At 45.2% G+C, this 9,750-nt stretch overlaps 1 protein-coding gene across 3 annotated transcripts in view; it reads left to right on the top strand.

The window, feature by feature from the left end:
• The first annotated feature begins 6,222 nt into the window (after positions 1-6,222).
• Gask1a (golgi associated kinase 1A) overlaps positions 6,223-9,750 on the top strand; it is a 57,272-nt gene continuing 53,744 nt past the window's right edge. Inside the window, exon 1 of one of the 3 annotated variants that reach the window (XM_048794768.1) lies at positions 6,223-6,830. In XM_048794768.1, the coding sequence (XP_048650725.1) occupies positions 6,828-6,830 (3 nt within the window). In that variant the 5' untranslated portion in view covers positions 6,223-6,827. The remainder of the gene's footprint in view (positions 6,831-9,750) is intronic. The other 2 variants (XM_048794767.1, XM_015489413.2) reach the window with 2 other exon arrangements.

Raw genomic sequence — 9,750 nt, 5'->3', positions numbered from 1 at the left:
TCTCATCCTGGCAGGTGGAGATGGAGAAAGTGCACACAGTATTATGCATTATGTCACATAACAGGAAGCCCTGGGGAGACAGGGTGGCCTGGCCTCAGGCTCTTATAACAGTCCTCCCACAAGAAGCTACTTTAATCTCTTCCCAAGGCCAGCACCTTAGTCAACCTAAGAACCTCCCAATAGACCCACATCATCTCCCACTACCACCTTGGGGACCAAGCTTCCAGCCCATGAAACTTTGGAAGACAAATGACATCCAAATCATAGCATTCTGTGCCTGGTTGCCAAGGTTCATGTCTGTCTCATAATTCAAAATGAATTCATTTCATCTCTGGTAGTCCCAAAGTCTTAACTGTTCTATCATCACTCAGAGGTCCAAGTCTGAAGTCTTCTGAAAGTCAAGGCAGACTCTTCTAGCTCTGAGCCCCTGTAAAATCAAAACACAAGTTATATACTTCTGGAAGATAATGGCAGAACCGAGAGAGGTTAAACATTCCTGTTTCCAAAAAGGAGGAATAGGGAAGTTGAAAGGCATAATTGGCTCAAAGCAGGACTGAAACCTAAACCCAGCCAGGCAATGTTAAATCACAAATTCCAAGATCATATCTGTGCACCCTGCATGGAGGGTTGGAGACCCTAAGGCCATGAGCATCCCTGCCTCTACTGCTCTGCTGGTCACTGCCCACATGGCTGCTCTCTGGGGCTGCAAGCTGATGTTGGCGCCTTTCCCTATTGGCTGTTGCGCATTATTGGTCTCTGTATTTCTGGGTTCTCCCCATTAGCTCCCCTCCCTCAGCTCTACTAGGCACGGCCTCATCAGGTTGTCTTTGTGGGGAGAGTCTTTGGCAGGCAGTTTTCTTCCAGGCCTTCCCAGGTCCTTCTTGGAAATCTTGGTGGGAGCTGTCATGACTCTTGCATCCTATAAAGTCAACATCATGTGAACAATGACACCATGGTCTTCTGCCAGCACAAGCTGTGCCTGAGAACTTGAACCACAACTGCAGGAGGCTTCTCCAATTGAATGCAGGGAAACAAATCTCCAAGTGGTCCTGGGTGGTGAACCTGCATAGAGTGCATTATTTCTCTGAAACAATTCTGCCCTGGAACATTTCTAAAGCAAATTTGCACTTGTGGGCTTTTGGGCCTGTGATGGCAGAAATTGCCTCAAAGATTTCTGAGATGCTTTTGAAGCCATCTTTTCGTTTGTCCTGTTGAAAAGCACTTGGCTTCTTTTTATTGCACTAATGTCTTCAATAAGTAGTTTGCCTATACCCTTGACTCTTGTACACATTTTTTTTTTTTTTAATTTCCTGGTCAGGTTGTAGGTTTTCCAAATTTTCTACTTTGCTTCTTTTTGCTCTCCAATTTCACTGCAAGTCTAACTAAAAGCAGTCAATACCCATGCTACAGCCTGCTCTGCTGTTGAAGTTGTCAAAGGGTGTGGACACAATGTAGCCAAGTTCTTTGCCAGGAAGTAACAAGGCTAGCCTTTTGTCCAATTTCCATATTTCCATCAGAGATTGCTTCCCTGGAGTCCTGCCATCTGTGCCCTTACCAGAATTACCCATAACATTATTTGTAGCATTCTAGGCTTTTCCTGGCCTGCTCCTCCAGAATCTTCCAAACTCTACCAATAAACAAGTTCCAAAGCTTGATCCACATTTTTAGGTATGGTAACAACTCCATTCCTCAGTACAAATTTTCTGTTGTTTTTTTTTAAAATCACTATAATGAAATATCTGAGACCAGCTAATTTGAGAAAAAAAGAAGTTTTGGAGGCTTAGGGTATGGTACCTGCATTTGGTGAGGGTCCTCTTACCTGCATCACATCATGATGGATAGCAATGGTGGGAACAAGTGATTAGCTCTGAAATGGGAATCCAGAGAGAGCTGGGTAGGTCAGACTCTGGTTGTTCTCACAGCCTTATCCTGAGAACTACCAAGGGATTACACAAGAAGTACCTTAATCCTTTCCAAGGGCAGGGCTCTTCATGACCTAAGGATCACCACTAAGCTCCTCCTCCTAAAGGTTCCATCAGCTCCAAACACCACCACACCTAGGACCAAGCCTCCAACAAACGACATCTAAACCAGAGCAGTTATATTCCTGATTACAGAGGTTGCAACTAAAATGTCCTGTGGGCAAACAAAGGGAGATAATTTTATGAATGTGTTGGGCCCTTAGAGTGCAGAGCTCATTCTGAACAATCATACTTTCTATGATTATCTACATCAAATGATATGTCAAATCATGGCAACGACAGCAAAAGTTGTCCCTAGTCATTAGATGCTTGGATTTGAAAACTGGAGTATCAAATTGTCTTCTTGATTTCTATTAAGATCTTAATGAAACTGTGAGAAGCATAAAAAATTGTTGATATCGTGTCCAAGCATAAACTAGACTTTCCTTTTCAATCTGCCTATTAGGCAGACAGTGCAAATATAAATCTTTGGCAAATTCCATTCATCTGGTCTATGATCTTCATCCTAAAGAAAAAGAAAAGGCCTTGCCTGATACATGGCCTGCATATCTTGGCACACTGTCAGAATGGGGTGTCATGTGCTCACTTGGGATATTGAAGCTTTTAAATTGAAATTGTTTGGCCGCTTTAAAATTGCCTCAATGCCTATAGAAGCACTTCATGAGATTTTTGTTTTTACAGAAATGGAACTTTCTAGACCTTTATAGATGTGACTAATTGTTGTTATCCATAGAAAACATTAAAATATTAGGCTGGAGGTGTGGCTCAGTGGTAGTGCACTTGCCTAGCACATGTGAGGGACTGGGTTTGATCCACAGCACCACATACAAATAAATAAATAAAATAAAGGTATTGTGTCCATCTACAACTAAAAAAAATAAAGAATTTAAAAAGATATTAAAATATTGGCTGCCAGAAAATCAAATTTTCAAAGTGTGAGACAAGAAGGGCATCTGATTTAGTTTGCTTGGGCTGCCATAACAAAATCTCATAGACTAGGTAGCTTAAACAATGCAAAATTATTTTCTCATGGTTATGGAGACTAAGATCGAGGTGATATCAGCGTTGGTGTCTGGTGAGGGGTCCCCTCTTGGGTTTCTTGGGTTATAGATGGCTTCTTGTGGTGTGCTCACATGATATTGTTGTGCCATACAGGATGGAGGATGGGGGTGGTGGTGGGGGGTTGTGGTGGGAATGGAACACAGCAGACTCTCATAAAGATCTTACTCCTACAGGATCCCACCATTAGGACCTCCATTAGCCTTAATTACTTCCTTAGAGGACCCATTTCCAAATACTTCCACACCAGGGATTAGGGCTTTAATATATGAAGTTTGGAGAACAGAAATATCTAGTCCATAATGATGTCCTTTGATTTCAAAATATATTGAGGACGAGAATAGAGAAAAATGATTCTAGTAAAACCAAAGTTTCTCCAAAACTCTTTCAGGAGGCCACAGGGAACCTGAAAAGATTATCTCTGAGTTATGTGATGTTATGTGCTAAGATGTGACAAAAACTCATATAGCAAAACCTGCTTTTAGAAGTAAGACTGCTTCAGAACTCCAAAACTGCCACCAAAGGAGGATAGCCAAGATAAGCAGGAATTTTCAGTTTCTTTAATAGAAGTTGTAACTTATTTAGTCTTCAACTTCAATTTCAAAAGATCCCATTACTTCTGTGCTTGTTTTCACTTGGCAAATCAAATACCAGGATGCATGCAATGCTGCACAATTGCTCGTTTCTGTCTGCTCATGCCCTATCAGTCAAAGTTAGTCTGTGGCCAAACCCAACAACAAAGGAACAAAGATCCAAGCTCTGCTCACTGCAGGGGGAAGAAGAGTGAACATTTGCTAAACAATAATCTAAATTACTCCAGCCCCCTTCAAGAGCTTTCTGTAGGCTTCTCTCGATGATTTCCATTTACTCTTTGGCTGTCCTCTTTTGCAAGGAAGATTGTGAAATAAGTCATTTTTTTTTTTACCAGGTACACTTCTGTCCCTAAATTATAGGGGTTCAGTGAATGATGAAAAAAAAAGGAACATAAACTGGATGTTAGCAAACTCGGTTGCAAAATAAGCTCCTTTCTCATTTATTATTCATGGATTCAACAATTATTTTTCCACGTTGACCTTGAGAAAAGCCCTGTCCTGGATGATGTAACTTACTTGAACATATTCCATAGTCATAGGAACCTAGGGAGGTGGGCTGGGTAAGGTTGATGTTCCTTATTTGTCAGATGAGGAACCTGAAGTCAGTGGAGGGGAAGTTGCTTAGCTGAGGACCCAGAGACCCAGGGTGATGGAGGCTTCACCTTGACATATACTTTTTAGTCACTGACTAAAGGAAGGAATGTGGTCAATCATGCCTGGGTTCTTACAGCCTCCAACCAGAACTGATGTCACTTCCTTTCCCATCTCTTTGGCCAAAGCTAGAAAGATATCCACACCTAATTTCAACTGGGGTAGAGAGCATATCCTAACCATTGTCTGAAAGGTGGAGAGTTAGGTGTTGATTAAACAGCTCTAGTGACTACCATAAATTAGCAACTTGGAAACAGGGCCTTCCAAATCTCCATTGCAATATAACTAAGAGACCCTTTGATATCTACGTGATATGAGGTGGGTCAGGGACAGTTTAAAGGAGATCTTGCTTTCTAGAATGAAACAGTTAAGTCAAACACTGTGGCACACACCTATAGTTCCAGCTACTCAGAAGGCCAGGAATTTAAGGCCAGAGTGGACAATTTAGGAAGACTACTGTCTCAAAAGAAAGGAGAGAGAGGGAGGAGAGGAGGGGAGGGGAGGAGGTAAGGTAAGAGGGGAAGAAAGAAAAGAATAGCTAAACTTACAGGCATAAGTCTACACCTCTTACAAAACTGCCTGGGTCAAAACTTTAAAATTGTACTTTTTTTTCACCCTCATGGGGTTGCAAAGCCCATAGGGGTGAGAGGTTCTGCAAGAAGATCCTGTCTTCAGCACAGGGAGGTCCCCCTGAGATGGGGATGGAAATGACAGAAGATCTAATTCTTTGCACCTTCTCTGTCCTCTTAATTGTGTCCTGATGTTTGTAGACCTGCATCCTGCCTTTTGTTCTTGCCTTAAAAATATCTTCCTCTTCATTATACTCTAGATTTGGGTTTGCTAAACCATTTAATATCTGGCCTCAGGAAAGTCATTTCAGTCTCCTAATCCTCAATTTCTTCATTTATAAAATGATCATCAAGCCCGGCTTGGTGGTGCGTGCCTATAATCCCAGCAGCTCGGGAGGCTGAGGCAGGAGGATCACATGTTCAAAGCCAGCCTCAGTGACCGTGAGGCTGCTAAGCAACTCAGTGAGACCCTGTCTGTAAATAAAATACAAAATAGGGCTGGGGATGTGGTTCAGTGGTTGAGTGTCTCTGAGTTCAATTCCTGGTATCTGCCCCCCCCCCAAAAAAAAGATCAATTTTTTCTGTTAGGATTGCTTGTGATGATTGAATAAAATAACGAACAGAGGATACCTGCAACATTAAGGGCTGATTACTTTCCCTTCCCCTGCCCTGGCCCCAATATGTAACCAAAGAGAACCCTCTGGGTCTTTGTTTCCCTTTTGAAACACCATGGTCAATGATGACCTCCAATCATTCTGGGTCAGAGGACTACTGGAAAGATGTCAGTTTTAGTCATCTAGTGATGTTCCTGTTAATTTCAATCTTGGAGTGTAATTTTTCAGGCTGGTCCACAGATTCTCTCAGGGCATCCTACTGCTGACTCTTCCCCTACTCCCACCCATTGCCTGTAGGTTCTTAAGAATCCTGAGTTCAAAATACTGGGCTACCTAGGGAGGGAAGTCCAGGGACTAGTTGAAAGCCACCTAGCTGTGAATAGTGAAGCCAACCTGGTTCTGGGCTAAGAGCTCAAGTGCAGTGCTCTCTCCAACAAGGAGCATGCAGACCCTAGGGTCCTGCCCTGATTGTGCCACGGTGGGCAGTAAGTAGGCCACTCAGGAGACATGCAGGAACGGTCTACACATCCGAAGAGGAGAATGTCACCGTATCCACCTCTTACTCCAGCAACTGTAACAGTGATTAGTTCTCCAGTTTCTCCAGAGGAAAATCTGTTCATTGTTAATGACCTTAAGCGGTCAACGGATTTTTCTTCCAAACCGCCCTTGGGAGCTGAGCCCAAACCAGGCGAAGAGGTGCCAATAAAAGAGACTTGTCTTTCCGAGGCTTTGCAGCAGAGGCGGTTTGAGGGAACCTCAGACAGGCGGTCGCAAGCTCATAAAGCATCCGCACACCTTACAGGAGGGATTGGGGCGACGCATCCAGGCGCCTTCCCAGGCTTGGCGCTTCACCCTGCGGGCGGGCAGGGAGGAGCCCTTTCCTTCCCCGCACCTGGGCCCCTATTCCCGGCAACTGTGGCTGGCTGAGCCCCGAGCAGGGCTCTTATTGTGAAAGGAGCTTCCCCCTCCCTCACTTCAGGGGGGAATGGGGGTGTTGGGCCAGGACTTGCAGCGGTGACTTTGCAAACTCCGCAAGCGTCCCCAGCAGATCTAGGAGGCTCCAGGGTGCGGGAGGGCTCGGGCAGAACTGCAGATATTGGCATCTGCACAAATCCCGCGTTAGCACCTGGCTCTTCACCCGTTGAACATCCCAGGACTCATTGCACGCCCGGGAGTTGGCGCCGGGCCACCTGGCCGCCAGAGAGGTGTGGACCTTCAGTACGCAAAACCCAAGCCGAGCGCAGCAGCCGCGTGTCCTGGGACGCCTGGAGAGCCACGGCGCCGGGGCCGCCCGGAGGTGGCGGGATGAGTTTGCAAGGCGGCTGAGCGCGAAGGAACTGGCCCAGTCACCGCAGGGACATGGTAGGATGGCCCAAGGGGGTGCGCGCAGCGGGTAGGGCGGGCACCTGGACAGGTGGTTTCTAGGGCGCACACTGTCTCTGCGGCGAGTCCGCGCTGTCTTCTGGGGCCTGTTATTCCCCGAAAGTTGCAAGGGCCGCCGGCGGTTTTCTTTTCTGCCCAGAACTGGGAGAGGTCAGAGTTGCTGGTTCCCTTGCCGGGAGCACCTTGGTGGCTTTCATTGTTTTTGGACTCACACTTGTTGGTTGAACCATAACCCACACGAAGTGCTACTCAAATTTCATCCAATCCACAGAGAAGGGAAATGGAAATATTCTGTATGGCATCCGAGGCTCCTGACGATGGGCAAGAAGCCTTTGAAGTCACAACGCTTTCTCTGGAAAATGCATGTGAATTCTAAATATGGAATTATATTTCTACAGTTTAGCAGTGTGTCCATATTTAAAAAACAATGCCTTATTGTAGATGCTCTACTAAGGTTCCTCGCCTGGCTCTCAGTGCCCCCACCTCCCTCTACCTGCTGGTCAGAGGACTGTTTAGGGCAGAGGTGGGAGACTGGTCAGTCTGAGATGTCACTGATGAAGCTGGATCTGTGGACTGATAAACCTCAGAGATACCAACAAAAGGAAAGATTAAAAACCCTTTGAGAATTTGGCCAGGCAGTTTAGCTAAAACACTTAGGTAAACCCAAGGAAGAGACTCCCCCTAGGACTGGCTCAGATTTGATCTACTTCCAGAAACCATTTGAGAATTTGGCCAGGCAGAAAACCAGTGGTTCCCACCTGGTTTTCTGAGTGCACTGAGCTCCCCTGTTTCTGTGTCCTCCCTCCTCCCTTCCCTTCCCCTTCAGGCTCACCGAGGACACATTAGAGCTCCACAGAGATGCTGTGGGCCTGGAATTTAGAAGGATATCTCAATACTGGATCTGAGATGCTTTATCCAGTAATTCCTTTATGCCGTCATATTACTGATCCAAGGTATACAAGGTGGGAAATGTGGGTTAGAAATATAAAGCTGAAAGTTTGGAAACCTTCAGTGTCTTTTAGAAAATGAACCTGAATTGCAAGACCTGTGGGGCATTTTTGATCATCTGGAGGTGGGTGTGGGTTTCTGCCAGGGCTGGGTGTGTATATTTCAAAAGCTAAGATTCAGACAGTTGCCATTTTCTTTCTTTGCCCCAGTAGTGGGAGATTTGATGTATGCCAAGGGCTCTGAACTTGGATAAAAAAGACTGATAGAAATTAAGCTATTACTACTAGGGCTGGGGATGTGGCTCCTGATAGAGCACTTTCCTATTATACATGAAGCCCCTAGGTTCAATCCCGAGCACCAGGAAAAAAAGAAATGTTTTCCTTCTGTATCTTTGAAAAAATACACAATATATACAACTTCTGCCGGTACCATGATTATCACTGGGCATGTTTCCTACTTTTCTTTTTTTTTGGACTGGGTATTGAACTCAGAGGTGTTTAACCACTGAACTACATACATCCCCAGGCCTTTTTATTTTTTTATTTTGAGACAGTGTCTCGCTAAGTTGCTTAGGGCCTCATTAAGTAGCTGAGGCTGGCTTCCAGAACCTGCAATCCTCCTGCCTCAGTCTCCCATGCTGCTAGGATTACAGGTGTGTGCCACTGCTCTGGCTTTCTTACTCTTTTTGAATATTATTTTAAAGAGATGAGATTTTATCAAATGTGCAGTTTTGCATCTGCTTGGTATTTATTCATAGTAAAGCATGTTTCTATGTCTGGAAGATCTCTAAAGAAATCTTTATAACCCCACCTTTAATGTTTAGCATCATGATTTTGGTCACTAGCTCCTTGTTTGGGGGAAATATGAGTGGTTTCCAGTTTGGGGTTGTTTTCAGTAGTGTGTGGCCAGCGTCCTGATTGTGGAAATGGGGATCTGAGTATCCAGCAAAGTGGAACTCAGGTGAATTCCATTGTAACCACCTTCCAGGACCCAGAGAGTGTGTTGTGGAAGTTTGTATGGCATTTTACTCTGTCATGTGGGCATGTGATCAGGTGGGCAGTCACAAGGATGGGATCCCAGGGGAGCCCATACATGGGCCAGTCTTTTTGAGAAGAGCCAAAGCCAAAAATCCCTGGAGATTAAGATTCAGAGGGGGAGGAGCTGAGCCCCCATCCCGTCTTAATCTCTTTGGGGTCACTCAGAGTTGGTGAGGACCCAGTCTCCTCCTCTACTCCTTTGAAGGCTCCGCAGACATCCCAGACTGCTTATATTAGTTGTGGGATTGGTGTAGTAAACAGTAGAGGAAAGGCCCAGGGTTTGTGCCAAGCAGGTCATAGCCTAGTTCTGGCAAAGCAGTCCATTATTCTGAACCTCAGTACTCATCTGTAAAATGGATTGTTATGGGGAGCAAATAGAATCATAGAAGCAAAAACACTTAGTGCCCCATAATAGATGATATGTGTTGGAGTCTTGTGGGACACATGCATTTTTTTTTTTGTCTGAACCTAAAAGAAGTAAAAAAAAAAAAAATGCCTTTTTCATTCAATGCCAGTCCATGCTTCTGGATGCTTCTCCAGGGTGGATCAAGTAGAACAGATTTAATCCCCCAATAGTTGTCTGGCTCCTTTCAGCCTCTCTTCTCGGTAGGCAGGAGAAACCCAGTCTACAGAGATGCTTGTCCTGCTGTGTCCCTGGGCCTCCTTGCTGAATGCTGCTTCCTGGGAGTGGACAGCCCACAGACCCAGCAGGCCCTGGGTCTGTCTGGGTGCCCTAGCAGTTGCCCGAGCTGAATAAGTCCCAGATGTTCTCAGAATCAACAGGAGAAGAGGTTAAACCAGTTTTGGAATCAAGAGTTGAGAACCTTGAAATCCAGCTGCTGAGCTTAGAGAATTTGATTCTCTCTCTCTCTCTCTCTCTCTCTCTCTCTCTCTCCCTCTCCCTCTCCCTCTCC

The sequence above is a fragment of the Marmota marmota genome, unplaced genomic scaffold, assembly GCF_001458135.2.
Source record: "Marmota marmota marmota unplaced genomic scaffold, marMar, whole genome shotgun sequence".
In the NCBI taxonomy this organism is placed as follows: domain Eukaryota; kingdom Metazoa; phylum Chordata; class Mammalia; order Rodentia; family Sciuridae; genus Marmota; species Marmota marmota.
This window is presented reverse-complemented; position numbering and strand designations above follow the sequence as displayed.